At 41.6% G+C, this 18,123-nt stretch overlaps 1 protein-coding gene across 1 annotated transcript in view; it reads right to left on the reverse strand.

Annotated features, from left to right (window-relative positions):
* Nucleotides 1-16,815, reverse strand: part of PWP1 (PWP1 homolog, endonuclein) — a 29,277-nt gene extending 12,462 nt beyond the window's left edge. The window contains exons 1-8 of the mRNA XM_025461716.3: nucleotides 16,564-16,815; nucleotides 13,298-13,356; nucleotides 12,984-13,168; nucleotides 10,249-10,334; nucleotides 10,054-10,150; nucleotides 6,389-6,499; nucleotides 5,207-5,337; nucleotides 4,534-4,595 (exon numbers count right to left, since the gene is read on the reverse strand). Of these exons, the coding sequence (XP_025317501.1) occupies nucleotides 4,534-4,595; nucleotides 5,207-5,337; nucleotides 6,389-6,499; nucleotides 10,054-10,150; nucleotides 10,249-10,334; nucleotides 12,984-13,168; nucleotides 13,298-13,356; nucleotides 16,564-16,635 (803 nt within the window). The 5' untranslated portion in view covers nucleotides 16,636-16,815. The remainder of the gene's footprint in view (nucleotides 1-4,533; nucleotides 4,596-5,206; nucleotides 5,338-6,388; nucleotides 6,500-10,053; nucleotides 10,151-10,248; nucleotides 10,335-12,983; nucleotides 13,169-13,297; nucleotides 13,357-16,563) is intronic.
* Nucleotides 16,816-18,123: the final 1,308 nt, after the last annotated feature.

Below are 18,123 nucleotides of genomic sequence, written 5' to 3' on the forward strand. Positions count from 1 at the left end.
AAGTGAAAACATGGGATACCACTTAATACTCATAGGACGCCTATAATGAAAAAGATGAACAAAAACAAGTGCTAGCAAAACAGAAAAATTAGCTACCTTGCTGGTGTGAACGGAAATGGTACAGACACTACCATATGACCCTAGCAATGACACCCTTATATATCCTAGAAAATGAAAACACAGACCTGTGTAAAAATCTGTTCACGAATGTTAACAGTAGCATTATTCATAATAGGCAAAAACAAACACAAACCAAATGTCTATTAACTGGTGAATGGATACACAATATGTGGTGTATCTGTTCAAGGGAATATTATTCAGCACTAAAAAGGAACGATGTACTAATAAATGGACCTTGAAAACATTATTCAAAGTGACAGAATCCAGACACAGAAGGCCACATGTCCAGATAGATCCACAGCCAGAAAGATGATTACTGGTTGCCAAGGGCTGGAAGGACAGAAGAATGAGTGACTGTTTATGGGTTGCGTTTTGAATTGATGAAAATGTTATGGAATTAGAAAGTAGGGAGTTGTGCAATTTTGGGAATATACCCCAAGTCACTGAATTATATACTTTAAGGAGTGAATTTTATGATATGTGGTATGTGAACTTATAGCTCAACCTTTTTCAATTAAAAAAGGGCATTAATTACCATTAATAGGAAAAATCAATATGCCTACCTCTTAGGGATCAAGTGCTAATAATGTCATTCTATAAGAGAATACAGGCTTTAAAGCCTAGGAAACCTGAAATGGGCTCCTGGTACTGTCGTTTATTAGCTGTCGGTCTTAAAAGTAAGTCACACTCCCTTGCCTGCCAGTGAGAATGTTACAGCCAGCTTTAAAAAGTACGTGGCTGAGTGACTAGACTATAGCAGGCCCTTGATAAATGTTAGTTGCCTGCCTTTCCTCCTTGTAAAAATACAAATATTCATGAAATTGAAAGCTCATTCTTCAAGATGTAGTTTGAAAGGCCTGGAACAGGTCATTAGTGATAGTAATATCTGTCCAGAAAACTAATATGCTGTTAAAATGTTGATGGGTTCATTTTTAAATACTATTTCCTCAAGAAATACTTCCATTACACAAACTGCTTTCAGTTTTATAACTCACGATTTCAGTGACACAGGTAGGGTCTCTTAAGAGGATCATGTATATTCAGATCATGTTACCTTTTTTCTACTCCATGAATTTCAAACTTCTACCATTCAGTCCCATGAACAAGTCATTAATATTTAAAGTCCTTGGCATGTCACAGATTCAATGTTATGTAAATTCCCAATATTTTATTTGTATTCAATGCTTGCCAACAGCAAAAAGTTAAAATTTCACAGTACATTTTTAATCTTAGTCTTTGCCCAAACATCTGAGATTCCTTTCACATTAAAATTCTTGTTTCAAGAGGCTTACAAATAAATTACCACTCTCCCCTCTAAACTCCCGAACACTACACCCCAAGAAGAGCGCTACAATGACAGGATGAATGAACAGAGTACATGCATTTGGTTACTGGCAGCATTTTACTAGAAACCAAGGTCCTCAACTAGCAACAACAACTTGTTACTCTTCACATGATCCCAAACTCTATGCACCAGGATATGTATGGAGAATATTTAAAAGCATTCTGTACGAAGAGAGGGGAAAGGAGAACCAAGGTCTAAAATAAGACAAAGTGGAAGAGTTAAGGAACAAAGATACATGTGGCACTGCAGTCAAGATGTGAGTGCAGCTGGGGTGGGACAGGGGTATAGGTGCTGGCAGTGTCTAAATGGAGCCAGGGGATTGTGGCTGGGGAAAGGCACTGCTGAGAGGCTGTTCCCTCAGAACACACTTTCAGTTATTCAAATCAATAGCTGCTATATAAGAATTTAATACATATATAATTACTGTGACAGTTCAGATTTGTCAACGAGTGGATTCCCAAAAGCATGACACACTCACAGTCGGCCTCTTATTTATCTGCCCATTACAATAGTCAGGAACAGACCCAATTCAGACAAAATCTGGGGAAGCTTTAAAAACAAACCACCACAATAGATTCTTGGGCCCTTGCTCCAGATATGACTCAATCTTGAGGGGATTAGAGCCCAGGAACTTGTACTTTATTTTTTAAGTTTTATTTACTCATGAAAGAGAGAGAGAGACAGACAGAGACTGGTGCAGAGACACAGGCAGAGGGAGAAGCAGGCTCCCTGTGGGGAGCCCAATGCAGGACTTGATCCTGGATCCTGGGATCAGGACCTGAGGTGAAGGCTGACGCTCAACCGCCAAGCCATCCAGGCATCCTTGTACTTTACTTTTTAAAAAAGATTTTGTTTTTTTTAAGTAATCTCTACACCCCACATGGGACTTGAACTCACAACCTCGAGATCAAGAGTTGCATGCTATACTGATTCAGCCAGCCAGGTGCCCCAGGACTTGTACTTTAAAGAGTTACCCAGAAGATTCTGACTTGCAGGTAAGTTTGGGAAATACCAACATAATCTATTATCTTAGGTCCATTTCATCAAATGGTTTTTTTTTTTTTTAAGATTTATTTTTGTAAGTAATCTCTACACCCAACCTGGGGCTTGAACTGAGATCAAGAATCACATACTCTACCAAATGAGCCAGCCAGGTGCCCCTCACCAAATGATTAACTCCGAAGACGTATGAACACAAACAAAAAGACAGGATATCCCTAGGTAAGCCAGCACTCTGGGATCCGTTTAAGAATGCTCATAATTACAAAGTATCCTGTAAAACAGAACTGCTAAGAAAATGTGCCTTGGGCAATCCAGTTCGTTCTCATTCTTCAAGTAAACTAAGTTAATGCTCACCTCCCTTGCCTCAGTAGCCCCTCAAACCAGTTATGCTGTTAGGAAAATGGCCTTTTGGGGGTCCCTGGGTGGCACAGCGGTTTGGTGCCTGCCTTTGGCCCAGGGCGCGATCCTGGAGACCCGGGATCGAATCCCACGTCGGGCTTCTGGTGCATGGAGCCTGCTTCTCCCTCTGCCTATGTCTCTGCCTCTCTCTCTCTCTCTATCATAAATAAATAAAAATTAAAAAAAAATTAAAAAAAAAAGGAAAATGGCCTTTTGGACTAATTGTTGTTTAAGGATCAGGATAAAGAATATATGGATGACACATGCAAAACAATGAAGTGGAACTCTTATGCTGCATATAAAAATTAACTCAAAATGGATCAAATACCTAAACCTAAGAGTTAAGACTGTAAAACTATTAAGGGAAAAACTTTATGACAAGGATTTGGCAATCATTTCTTGGATTTAACACTAAATGCACAGGCAACAAAAGTAAAAATAAACTGACTACATCAAAATTAAAAACTTCTGTGCATCAAAGGACACTATCAAAAGAGCTAAAGGTGATCCACTAAATGGGGGAAAATATTTGCAAACTGTGTATCTGATGAGAAGTTATATCTGGAATATACAAAGAACTACAACTCAATGAAAAACCAAAGAATTCAATTCAAAACAGGGCAAAGGATTTTTTATTTTATTTTATTTTTTTTTTAGGGCAAAGGATTTAAATAGACAGTTCTCCAAAGATATACACAAACGGGCCACAGGCACCTGAAAAGTGCTCCTCAAAATGGTAAACACAGACCTGCCATGGGAGCCAGCAATTTAACTTTTGGGGATAAACGCAAAAGAACTGAAAACTGGACTTAAAAACCGGTATTTGAACATCCATGTGCATAATGGCAGCACTGCTCACACAGCCAAGAGGTGGAAGCAACCCAAGTATTCATCGACAGATGGATAAACAAAATGTGGGCTAACTGAACAGTGGAATGTCATTCAGCCTTAAAAGGAAAGAAATCTTGTCGCATGCTGCAGCATGGATGAGCTTGTGCTAATTGAAATAAGCCAGTGACAAAGGGCAAATATTCTATATGATTCTACCTATATGAGGTAACTGGAAGAGTGGATTCACAGAGACACAAAATAGAGTGGTGGTTACTAGGGCCGGGCCTGAGGGTGGCAAGAATGAAGAGTTATTGTTTACTGGGCACATAGCTTCAGTTTTGGAAGATGACAAAAGTTCTGGAATTGGATGGTGATGATGGTTGCACAGTAATGTCCACTGAACTCTATAGCTAAAACACAGTTAAAATGGTAACTATTATGTATATTTTACCACAGTTAAGTCAATTAAAAAAATGTGGATGAGATTTTGTGCAAACTAAATAAACCGAGAGAAAAATCTTCCATGAAAAGAAGTACAATTCAGCACCACTGGCACTGCAGTACAGTTTTATCCTAGTGGTGCTGGGAGGGCACTTGGTCACCAAATATGTAACGAGCCCAAGCTCCTACCAAGCCTCAAGCTGGCAGGTGATGTAGGGGCTGCACAGATACAGAGAGCAGAGCTCCTGCCTTAAGTGCCATATACCGTGGGAAAGGGAAATAAGACATGGACACAGAGACCCCCAAAGCACAACACAGAGAGACAGGTGTAGGCATGAGGAAAGATGACAGTGGTTATAGTCTCTAACAATCCTCCAAATGTTGTTTCTTTTTACCTGATCAGCTTATTCCAAGAAAGGTCCAGGACAGCATCGGTATGCCCCTCTGCTGAGGAACTCTGTAATAATTGTTTAATTATTTTTTGTATTAAAGTGCTCCCTATAATTGATATGTTAATTTGAAAGATTCTTTAAATCTTAAAGGCTACTGTTTGATCTTAAGCAAACGTGCTTGAAGACCTAAAGAAAGAAATACTTTGTCTTCCTGTTACTTTAGAGATCCATGATAAATACTTTTTACAGAAAAGAAACTATAATAGTTCTTAATCTAGGTGGTACAGTTCTATAAATACCAATCCCCACCCCCAAAGTTAAGTTTTAAAAGCTACAGGAATTAATACATAGATATTTAGAATTCAACATACTAAAGGCTACAGAGAAATTTTTCAAAAATTCAAACCAGCATATTAGTGTGAATAGTTACTATATATCAAAAAAGATCATAACCTGAGAGTAAATTATTTTGTGTCAAGGATGAATAATTGACGAATGGAAGTTCTGTGCAATCAGAGATCAATTTTTCCTTGGAAGGACCTTTTGAAACTAGAAACTACAGTAATTTTATAACTATCTGTCCTGTTCCACTCAAGTATCTAAATGAAAAAGTCTATGTTCTCCATCCCATCAGTAAACTTGTCATTAGAGTTTAAGTAATTATTAACTTGATTACCTTCTTTCCTTTCTTTTTCTTCTTTTTTGATAGCTTACTTCCAAGTGTGAAGACTGGCTCTAAAGAGTCTACTATATCAAGGTCCCACACTTCAATAACAGGGGTCATATTTCCCACAGCAATATAATTTCCTACAGGAGGAAATGAATATTTGATTTAAAAAACTTCTAATGAAAAATACTGCACTGTAGACCGAGTAATGGCTTAGCGTACTTTCTCTCAAACTTTCATATGCATGTGTTATCACTTGAATATTGTTAAAATGCACAGTTTCAGGAGGTCTTGAGTAGGCCCCTACATATGCATTTCCAACCAGTTCCCAGGTGATGCCAATATGGTGCAGCTGACTCTTGAACCATAATGTGAATAACAAGGGCACAGTCTCTTGGCCCTAGGTCCCTACTTAGGTCCTGAGAACAAAATCTGTCTCTACCGGGCAGCCCCCGTAGCGCAGCGGTTTAGCGCTGCTAAGCCTGGGGTGTGATCCTGGAGACCCGGGATCGAGTCCCACTTCAGGCTCCCTGCATGGAGCCTGCTTCTCCCTCTGCCTGTGTCTCTGCCTCTCTCTCTCTCTCTCTGTGTGTGTCTCTATGAATAAATTAAAAATCTTAAAAAAAACAAAAAAACCTAAAAAAAAAAAAATCTGTCTCTTTCAAGACCTTCACCAGTGTCTTGAAAATGCGGATTTACTCAGACCAAGAATGTGAATAAGCATGGCAAACGAGGCATTAAGGTAGGAGTATTATCAGATTTTACTTTTATTAACAAGTAGGATGGAGCAACTAGTAGTGTGCAGCTGTAGCCAAAAATATTAACATGAGAACCTACTTTCCACTTCATTTTGGTTTTACCTGATGCTGAGCAAGGTTATGCCACTGAACTCTCCAGACACATGATGCTAGTTTATGCTGGGTTTTATGATAACTTCACATAGTTTTGCAACCCCTAATGCTGTCAGCCTCCTGTCTACAGCAGAGTAGCTAACCTCTTTATCTGAAGTCTGGAGATATACAGACTCAAAACAATTAAGTGATTGTGTTTTAAGAACTATGTAACTTTATAAAATAATTTCATAAAAAAATCAACAATTCTGAAAACATTCATATAGAATATATAACTTATGTGGCTAGGAGTAACAGAAAGGACTAGGAACCACTGAGTAATCTTAGCTTTTCTAATTACCTGTAGAATCATCTGGGCTAGGATCAAAATTCAGCCATTCCACACTCAGAGGATACGCAGACAGTAGTATATCATGATGCACATAAAAAGAATCTTCTTCCTGATTATAAACTGAAAAAATAAGAACGAGACTTTATTGAGTCAGAATAAGATATCACATCCCACTGAAAAGGACATACTCTCCCTGTTAAGCCTACTGGAGCCCATGTGCTTCAAGTGAGACACATTTGATGGCATGGAAAGGAGCCTCTAAAGTCGTTACTGCTAGGCAAAAATTCTGCAGATCTCATCCATTCCTGGTGTGTCCAAGGGAACAAGAACAGTGACAAGAGAACTAACGGTTGCCTGAACACTCTACCTGCATGTGCACTGGCTATCTCTTGGTCCACCCACTACAGAAAACAAATGTTTACAGAAGCTCTACAGAGAGTACTTTATTATTATCTTTTAAAGGTCTATCTGGCTACAAGAATAAACAAATAAAAAACAACACTGGAGAGAAATAACTTATATTTAGAAATCTAAATGCTTGTCAGAAATTACTTCTTTAATATTTAAAGATCAACAATGTAAATAAAGCTCTTGAGAACATTCTTTTGGAATATGACAACTAAAAGTATCGGCTCTGGGCAGCCTGGGTGGCTCAGTGGTTTAGCGCCGCTTTCAGCCCAGGGCATGATGCTGGAGACCCGGGATCGAGTCCCACGTCAGGCTCCCTGCATGTTGCCGGCTTCTCCCTCTGCCTGTGTCTGTGCCTCTCTCTCTCTCTGTGTCTCTCATGAATAAATAAATAAAATCTTAAAAAACAAACAAAAAAAAGAATTGGCTCTTTATCCTTCAGAGTTATAATATCAAGGAGCAAAAATACTGTTAAAATCAATGACTAAGAAATCTTTAAAAAATCATATAATGGAATACTGATAAAACAGAGCCTAAATAATCAGAAGCTCCCCCCAAATATGCTTTTTATTAGAAGGAAGCAATCTTAAGAGAGGCTACAGATATTTAAAGAAATTCCTCAGACCACTTTCTAGATATGTCTTCTGAGACAAAGGAAATAAATACTGATTTATTTATATATATTATATATTACATATATTATATATGTTATATATATTATTTATTTATTATATATTATGTATTATTTATATTATTTATTATTAAATAAAAATAAACTACTGGGACTACATCAAAATAAAAAACATCTGAACAGAGAAGGAAACAATCAACAAAAACCTACAGAATGGGAGAAAGAATTTGCAAATGTCATATCTGATGAAGGGTTAGTATTCAAAATATATAAAGAACATATAAAACTCAACACCAAAAACCAAATAATCCAATTTAAAAATGGGTGGAAGACATGAATAGACATTTTTCCAAAGAAGACATACAGATGGCCAATAGATGGAATGATGCTCATCCTCACTGTTCAATCAGGGAAATATAAAACAAAACTACAATGAGATACCACCTCACATCTCTTAGAATGGCTAAAATCAACACAAGAAACAACAGATGGTGGCAAGGATGTGGAGAAAGAGGAACACTCTTGCACAGCTGGTGGGAATGCAAACCCATGCAGCCACTCTGGAAAACAGTATGGAGGTTCCTCAGATAAGTTAAAAATAGAACTACCCTAACTATCCAGCATTGTACTACTAGGTCTTTACCTAAAGAATACAAAAATACCAATACAAAGGGGTACATGCACCCCAATGTTTACAGCAGCAGTATCTACAATAACCAAATTATGGAAGAGCCCAAATGTCCACCAATTGATGGATAAAGAGGTGAAATATATACATATACACAATGGAATATTTCTCAGCCATAAAAAATAAAATCTTGCCGCTTGCAACGATGTGGATGGAGCTAGAGAATATGCTAAACGAAATAAGCCAGAGAAAGACAAATGCCATAGTTTCATTCATATGTGGAATTTAAGAAACAAGCAACAGGAAAAAAAAAAAGAGAGAGGCAAACCAAAAAACAGACTCTTAACTATAGAGAACTGATGGTTACCAGAATATAAGTGGGTGGAGGGATGGGTAAAATAGGGGATGGGAATTAAGGAGTACACTTGCTGTGATAAGCACCAGACAATGTATGGAGGTGTTAGATCACTATATTGTACACCCGAAACTAGTATTACATTGTATTATTAACCAACTGGTATTTAAATAAAAACTTAAAAAAAAGTTTCCTCAGACCTCTACATCTGGGTTAGATCCTAGATCAGCAAATTCCATGTCATGTTCTATCATATCACTTTACATATGCATATTCAAAATGATTAAGCCTAGGGTCCTGCAAGAACCTCAACTATGGTTAATGTACTCATCTTACATTTTAGATAAAAAATGATGATGATGCTTTAGAAGAATCTTCTTTTAACTTCTTAAACCCCTAATACTCAGTAAATTCAAAGGAATGGCTGCAGTAAGCTCTCACAGGAGGAACATGTGTGTAAAAATCAATGGCAAACTGGAACAGAGTTGTCAATTTTCTGAAATTAGAACTGGTTTCTAAAAAATTTCCCATGGTTTTCATTTGAAATGTGTAAAAATGCTCAAAGATCATTAGAAGACTAACTTCACACTGAAGTATCTGTTATTTAAAGCCTTTTCATTTTAAAAATAGATCCACAACGGCCCTGGATTAAAATGGCCTAATCTACAGGCTTCCTGAAAGAAGCCTTAAAAAATGTAGAGTTCCAGAAATCCAAGCTACAAAATGGAGTGACAAAGTAACCTAAAAAATGTCAAAGAACATTAACCATAATTTTAATTTTTGAGCTATGCAACTGTATTTCCTATAATAAAGGGCCTTAGCCTAATATCTGTAAAGCTTCAAATTTTAAAGACAAATGACTAGTAGATTGTTGCGGAAGGACAGACATGTCTGAGGATGCACGCAGGAGAAGGGGCAAGAAAAACAAAAGGGGAAATCTAGAGGCAGAATACTGTAGACATCTTGACGGTCTAGATTTTTTTTAGAAAAGTTCATTCAATTAATGTTTGTTGACTCAGTAAACAGCAACATTAAACATATCTGATTTAAAAATCCAAATGAAAAAGAAATACTCCAGTGTCTACTTTAGAGTCAAAGCATTCACCTCTGGTGGTGGTGCGAATATTCCTTGAACTGGGAAAGACAACCAGAGGAATGGAAGCCTCTGCATTGAATTTTGTGAAGAAACAAATGGGAAATACCTGAAATGACTCTGTGGAAAAAAGCAGAATAAAAACCTGTCTATTGTGTATAATCTTTGCCACATAAAGAAAAAGTACCCAGAAAAGACACTGGAGTAAAAAGCACGTGCAACAAGTTATGTTGGAGTAAAAGGACTGTAATTGTTTCCTGTATTTTTATATGGCTTTACTTCTAGGTTTTTCTCCAATGGGGGGAGAGGGAGAGTGAAAAATTGGCAAAAATCTTCAAATAAAAGACTAAAAACCCCCATTAGCACCTTTTGGGAGACCTATATCCATAAATAAAGTCAGGTACCAAAGCAACAACCAGGATACCTATAGACTGTATATAATTAACCACTTAACTTAATGAGATCCAGCAGGATCTGGTACCTGAAAATTCACAACAGTAACTATTTGTGATTATTTTCATCTTAGAGAACCTTTCCATAAGGGCTGGTCCCCACTTACCGTGCACCTCTAAATTGCACTGGTCTTGTTCAGCTCTGCCACACACTATGAGATTGTCGCTGGGCTTGATCAAGAAATCTTCACGTTCATATTGTTCCTAAGTGGAGAGAACAAGTCATTAACCAGAAGCAGATACTTGGTAAGGTTTTCCAAACACTTAAGAAGCATAATTAGAAAAGCCACACAAACATTTACCGTATCTTTTAGAGTAACATAAGGATCTTGATCATTACTTCCATAGACTGTAAGACCCAAGAGAGATTCACCAAGAGTTTCAGTATCTGTAAGAATTCATAAATTGAAATGACATGTTATTTCAACAAAAGCATTTTCCTAAGGTATCCCATCTTTAGACTTAGCTCCAACTGTCTATTTCATAACTAACTGGATCATCCATAGTCAGAAAATACTGAATAAACAACAGGAATTTAAAAGCCATTTATAGGGGCACCTGGGTGGCACAGTCAGTTACATGTCTTTACTCTTGGTTTCAGTGTAGGCCATGATCTTAGGGTCTGAGATCAAGCTCCACACTCCTCTCTCTCTCAAATAAATAAGTAAACCTTACAAAAAATTAAATAGAAGCCATTTACATTCGACCTCAGAATGCATACTTGATAGTTTTGGTATTCACAATGTTCTAATAAAGGAATTAAACTGTAAAGCTCTTAGAAAAATATTAGCTCTCTGCTCAGATTCTCTAACTTGCTCCTTGTAGTCATTATCAAAAGTATAGTCATGGGGCGCCTGAGTGGCTCAGTTGGCTAAACACCTAACTCTTGATTTTGGCTCAGGTCATGATCTCAGAGTTGTGAGATCAAGCCCCGTTTTGGGCTCTGTGCTGGGCTTGGAGCCTGCAAAGATTCTCTCTTTCTCCCTCTCCCTCCATGGCCCCCACCCCAAGTATAGTTATTATTGAAGTCATTATTAAAAGGAGGTAAAATTACCCTGAAACACTGGAATTGACACAGAATAAGGGTTGTCTGGTCAAATAAAAAATGATGGGTTTCACAAAGTTAAATGGGTTTATTACAAGATTTCTCAGAACTGCTGATATGTTAATTTGCTGTATGACTCTGAAAAAGGTACTATTATGCCTTTTTCACTAAACTTTTCTCAAATTGGATTTCTCTTACAGCATATCTGCAAGGGTGACCTAGAGGAGACCCCAAATAACAAACTCAGGGAAAGAAATATATTCTAATTGTTAGGGAAGCTACTTTAAGGAGGCAGGACTAATTGGTCAGAGATGGGAATTTCAACTGGATAAGAGTGAGCCAATAATCCACACAGTGTAGGATATTAATGAGCAGTTTTCTTTTTAAAGATTTTATTTATTTGTGAGAGTGAGAGAATATGAGCAAGAGAGCAGGAGGAGAGGGAAAGGGACAAGCAGACTTCCCACTGAACGGGGAGTCTGACGTGGGGGTCAATCCCAGGACCCTGAGGTCATGACCTGAGCTGAAGTCAGATGCTTAACTGACTGAGCCACCCAGGTGCCCCAAGCAGCAGTTTCTGAATGCCATTTCTCCAGGCAGGGTTAACTTTTCCTTTCTTTGTGTTCCCATGACACTCTGTCATAGCAGGACTAGGACTCAACCTAGTCCTAAGTTTAGGGGTACACAACCCAGAGTCCAATGGAAAAAACTATTCTCTGCATCTAATGAAATGTACTGCAACAGTAAAGGCTTTAGAGCAAGAGAATGTTCAATCCTCAGCTCCCCTGTTCACCAGCTGTGTGGCAGTCATTTCATCTTTGTAAGCCTCTCTTTTCTCTATAAAATGGGGGTAATAACTTCTCTCTCATTATTGCAAAGAGACAGGACCTACAGATTAAAAAACATTTTTTTTTCATTAGGGTATAGTTGAAACATGTTAGATTCATGCATACAACATAACAATTTACCATCTCTTATAGATCATTCCATGCTCACAAGTGTAGCAACCATCTGTCACCATACAATGCTGTGTATATATTTTTTGACTATATTCCCTCTGCTGTACCTTTCATCCCCATGACTTACTCATTCCATAACTGGAAGCCTGTATCTCCCACTCGCCCCCCCTTCACCCATTTTGTTCATCCCTCAACCTGAGTTACAGGTCATACCCACTACATGCAATAAAATATACTGCTTTTTCAAATCTTAGTTTAGTGGGTTAGCTGATTTTCTAAACCAGTTTAGGAAACATGCTATCTGCCCTAGTCTTGAGCCAGATTACTTAACTGGCATAAAGGACAACAAAAGCTCAGAGTAAAGCTCTGGGACACTAGAGGCATGATCTAATACAAATACACTGAGCTTGTGATTAGAAACCAGAAGTGGGGGGATCCCTGGGTGGCTCAGCGGTTTAGCGCCTGCCTTTGGCCCAGGGCGCGATCCTGGAGTCCCGGGATCGAGTCCCACATCGGGCTCCCGGCATGGAGCTTGCTTCTCCCTCTGCCTGTGACACACTCTGCCTCTCTCTCTCTCACTCTATGTCGAAAGAAAGAAAGAAAGAAAGAAAGAAAGAAAGGAAAGAAAGAAAGAAAGAAAGAAAGAAAGAAAGAAAGAAAGAAAGAAAAGAAAGAAAGGAAAGAAAGAAAGAAAGAAAGAAAAGAAAGAAAGGAAAGAAAGAAAGAAAGAAAGAAAGAAAGAAAAGAAAAGAAAAGAAAAGAAAAGAAAAGAAAAGAAAAGAAAAGAAAAGAAACGAAACGAAACGAAACCAGAAGTGGGGGATCCCTGGGTGGCTCAGCGGTTTGGCGCCTGCCTTTGGCTTGGGGTGCGATCCTGGAGTCCTGGGATCAAGTCCTGCGTCGGGCTCCCGGCATGTAGCCTGCTTGTCCCTCTGCTTCTGTCTCTGCCTCTCTCTCTCTATCATAAATAAGTACATAAATCTTTAAAAAAGAAAAAAAAAAAAAAAAAAAACAGAAGTGAGTGAATTCTAACCTGGGTCGCCTTCCTCATCATATTTATCTAAGTCGTACTCAGCCAGCTCATCATCATCCAGCGTCCTGTCGTCCTCTGGGTCACCATCTTCCAGGGGCTCCCTTGGTCGTGCCTGGGTACGTGCACTCTGCATGCCATCTTCTGAAGGATCACCTGTCTCCTCTTCATCACTGCCACCTTCTTCTCTATGCCAAGAAACAAAAAAGATAAATCACCCAAATGGTACTGATCAATAATAGGACCACCCTGTCATCACTGTTTAAAATTTAATTTCATCTGGACTTGACTTTAGACATCAGCAATCTTAAACTTACTGTAATTTTTCCTTTGCTTCAGCAATGAGACGTTTTACTTCTTCTTTACTAAGCTCTACCTATAAGAGAGCAAACATTTCATTACAATACAGTTAAGGAAATCATTATAAATCTCAAAACGTTTGCAAACTAATATAAAATATAACTTCAAAAGACATAAAAAAAAATCAAACTTCAATCTAGACTCTCTAAATTTACTGTAAACGGAGTTTTTACCATCCCTTTTAAAAAAATCCCCTTAAAGGGCCGCCCCGATGGCACAGCCGTTTAGTGCTGCCTGCAGCCCAGAGTGTGATCCTGGAGACCCAGGATCGAGTCCCACATCGGGCTCCCTGCATGGAGCCTGCTTCTCCCTCTGCCTGTGTCTATGCATCTCTCTCTCTGTGTGTGTGTCTCTCATGAATAAACAAGTGAAATCTTTTTTTTAAAAAATCCTCTTAAAAAAAAAAAAAAAAGCATCCTCAGTCTACTTCCCAGACTTTTTGAAAAAGACTAACTTTTTAAACTGGCTTCTAGGATAGTCCATCTCATTTTCATTCAATTATTCTGATTTCTTCTTGGCTACTTCTCATTTTCCTTATGGGTACTCCTAAACAAACCATCCTTCCTTGGTCCCCTGCTTCTTCCCAGTTTTCACTGCCAATTATTCACTCATTACACTGTCACTTCCTCACAAAGCACATTCATTCTGAAGACTAAAACTATCACCTCTGAACTGATTATCCCAAACTCACCCTTCTCTAGTCTCATACCCCTGTTCCACCTAATTTTCCTTCTCTCTCTCTTTTTTTTTTGAAGATTTATTTGAAAGAGAGTAAGCAGGGGGTAAGGGCAGAGGGAAAGGGAGAGAGACTCTCAAGCACACTCTGTGCTAGGCTGGGAGCCTGATGCAGGACTCAATCTCACGACCCTGCAATCATGATGTGAGCCAAACTCAAGAGTCCGATGCTTAACCAACTGAGCCATCCAGTTCCATCTTCCCAGCTACCTTTATGAATCTACTTGAAGATCCTGTTCAAAAGGATCATTGGAATCATTCTCTTTACTTCAAAGCTGACATTCCTTTGCCTAATCAATGCTTCAATACCTTTTAAAACAATTCCTGCTAACCTCTAAGATCCTTGAAGACAAAAATCAACCTGTCATTGTGTTTACACACATAGTTCAGTGTTCAGCCCATGGTAGGGATGCTTGATGATGATAGGTGATGAATCAGTCACTCAGTTTGCACTAAACCACCTCTAGTGATACAGAAATTCTCTTGAGGGATGACGTTCATTGTTCCAACAGTTAAGGGCTTTTAAGTTTAATTAAAAGATATTTCTTTTTATTTTTAAAGATACTTTCCTAATTACTCTCATTGATCCCAGTTTTGCTGGGATTTTGTAGAATAAACTCAGTATCTTCTTCCTATTTTGACTTTGTAGAATAAACTCAGACTCTTTAAGCAGCGGTTGCCAAATTTTTCTGCAATCAGAATCATGGGGGAACGGGGGGGGGGGGGGGGGGGGGGGGGGCGGGGAAATCTTCTAAAACTCCAGACCAATTAAACTACAATATATGGGAGTAGGGCACAGGTACTGTGTGGCACTGGAACTCATCCTCTGGAGATCAACCAGGCTCCACCAACAGAGCCAGCCAGGTGCCTCAGGCATCAGTATTTTTCAAAGCTCCCTAAGGGGTTCCAGTGTGTAGACATGTTGGGAACTTATATAGTTTTTAAAAGCTAACAAGTCTCTCTCTTTTTTTTTAAAGATTTTTTTTTAACTTTTTTTTTTTAATTTTTATTTATTTATGATAGGCACACAGTGAGAGAGAGAGAGGCAGAGACACAGGCAGAGGGAGAAGCAGGCTCCATGCACTGGGAGCCCGACGTGGGATTCGATCCCGGGTCTCCAGGATCGCGCCCTGGGCCAAAGGCAGGCACCAAACCGCTGCGCCACCCAGGGATCCCTTTTTTAAAGATTTTATTTATCCATTCATAGAGACAGAGAGAGAGAGAGAGGCAGGTAGAGACACAGGCAGAGGGAGAAGCAGGCTACATGCAGGGAGCTTGACGTGGGACTCCATCCCAGGTCTCCAGGATCATGCCCCGGGCTGCAGGTGGCGCTAAACCGCTCTGCCACCAGGGCTCCCCTTGTCTCTTTTTAATCAATAATTAATTTCTAATGAGATAATTTCCTGGCACTATTCTCTCTCTATATATATGCATTGAGTATCTACTGGAGCCGAACACCAGAGAAAATGGTGAATAAAATAAGCCCAGGGGCACCTGGGTGACTCAGTGGCTGAGCATCTGCCTTTGGCTCAGGGCGTGATCCCGGGGTCCTGGGATCGAGTCCTGCATGGGGATCCCCCAGGGAGCCTGCTTCTCCCTCTCCCTGCATCTCTGCCCCTCTCTCTTCTCTCTCGTGAATACATAAAAACCTTAAAAAAATACCCCACCAAAACCCAAAAAACAAGCACAGTCTGCGTGCCCTGGTGGAAGCTAAACCTTCAAGGGCTCTGCCAATCCCTCATTCCTGTTAACTTCACCTCCCGATACTTACATTCCTATCACGTTTCAAGGCCCCCCTTTCATTCATAGCATTTACTCCCACTGACATCTACATACATGTCGACTCCATACAGGCAGGGAAGTTTTGTTTTTATGCCTAGCCCTAGACCCTGAACAATGCTGCAAACATAGAAAGCCCTGAGTAAAGATCAGGTGAACAACTTAAGTAATCTTCATCTCTCCTCTGGACTCGTTGTCGAACTTCTGCAGGTTTTTCCTTCACGATGTGCCATGTTTACCTCTCATCCCCCAATGCCACATCAACATCTCACTTGGATCCCCGCGAGACATTACTATTCAACTCCCAGCCTCAGGACATCATGGTCTCCACAGCAGTTTTCTACACCGCAGCTCCCATCCTGCTCCTCCGGACTCCGAGCCCATGAGTGGACGCTGGTTTCACACACGAGCTCCCTCTTCTCGCTGTGCCTGGACACGCCCTGGGCTGCGTGTGAAGCTTCGGGGCCGTCAAGAAGGGGCTGCGGATTTCCCACTCTGGGCAGCACCCCGCCCCCTCCCGCCGCCAAGGCCACGTGCGCGCGAATTCGGGGGGTAGGGACCGAGAGGGCGCGCGGCCCCCCTCACCACACCCGGGCCGTCACGCCCGCCAGGCCCGGCCGCGTGGAGCGGGCCCAGGTTCTCCAGGCGGGCCTGGACGAGGATGCCGCGAAGAGGCCGCTCCCCTTCCCTCCCGGCGACCGGGCCTCACCTTGTCCGGCGTCTCTTTGGCCACGCCGCAGCGGACCCAGGCCACGCACGTCACCTGGCGACTGCGGTTCATGGTCCTCACCTCAGGGACGCCTCGCGCTACAGACTCGGCCCCAGCAGCACTGGGAGCCCCGCCGCCCCGCGGCCGTCGCCGTCGCTGACAGCCCTGCGCCGCGGCCCGCACACAGCACACGCGCACGCCGGCGTTTCTGCGCGTCCGCGCCCGCTTCTGACGTCATCCCGCGGCGCCGCGGAAAGGGCTGGAAGCGGAAGCGGAAGCGGAAGCGGCTGCGGCAGCGGCTGGGCGCGGCGTCCAGGACGTGAGTGACGCGGGTGGGCTCTTGACTACGTCACTCCTGTGACGGTCTCTGCGGGCTGCGCGGAGGCAGCAGGTAAAACTGGAGCCGTCGGGGTCAGAGACTTTCACTTTGCCTGCAGTTCCTTTTTCTTTTTTTTTTTTTTTTTAAGATTTTATTTATTCATGAAAGACAGAGAGAGAAGCAGAGACACAGGCCGAGGGAGAAGCAGGCTCCATGCAGGGAGCCCGACGTGGGGCTCGATCCCGGGACCCTGGGAGCACGCCCTGAGCCAAAGGCAGGCGCTCGACCACTGAGCCACGCGGGCGTCCCTGCGCCTGCAGTTCCATAGGCTTTTCACTGACAAATGGTGGTTTGTGGTTTTCTCCTTTTAAAGCTTTCTCCCGAGTGGACTTGTCCTCCCAGGGCGACACCTCCGCCGTTACATTTCACTACATTCTTGGGTGTGACTTCCTCACCGTGAAGCACGTAGCACGGATTATGAACCTAAGTGCGCACGAGGGGCTGTAGCAGCTGCAAAGGGCTTAGTATGCGCCAGCTACGATCTAAATGCCTTATGTTAGCTTGGTTACTTCTTAAGCCTGTGTGGGAAGTCTTTTTTTTTTTTTTAATTTTTAAACATTTTTATTTATTCATGAGACACACAGGCAGCGACACAGGCGGAGGGAGGAGCAGGGTCCCTGCGGAGCCCGATGCGGGACTCGGTCCCGGGACCCCGGGGTCACGCCCTGGGCCGAGGGCAGACGCCCAACCGCTGAGCCGCCCGGTACCCTGGGGGTCCTACTCCCCTCTTACACACAGGGGTCCCACAGCCGGTGATGGTGCCGCTAGGACGCGACCCCTGGCGGTGTGACCCTAGAGACCCCTTGTTACCTGTGCCGCGCTCCTCAGCTAAGGTCAGAGTCACCTATTCCAGGAAGTGTCCGTGGCTAGAGGGGACTGCAGAGTGGCAAGTCTTCGCATCTGGGTTTGACTTCCTTCTTGGCTGTGTGGCTCTGTCTAGCTCATCTGCCCCCTCTGAGCTTCCATCGGGCTCTCCTACCTCAGACAGGGAAGCAAAACCAGGAGAGTGGCTACAATGGGAAGTATATGGTCTGCCCCTGTTGCATCGCCAAAGTGGGCTGTCCACCCGTGGGGTCAACTCATGGACATTTTTGCAACAGATCTGTCTTCACGTAAAATATTTTACATGGTTCTCAAAACAACACTGATGAGACATCAAGAATTACCTCCATTTTTAAGGT

Source organism: Canis lupus, chromosome 10 (assembly GCF_003254725.2).
Source record: "Canis lupus dingo isolate Sandy chromosome 10, ASM325472v2, whole genome shotgun sequence".
Lineage (NCBI taxonomy): Eukaryota > Metazoa > Chordata > Mammalia > Carnivora > Canidae > Canis > Canis lupus.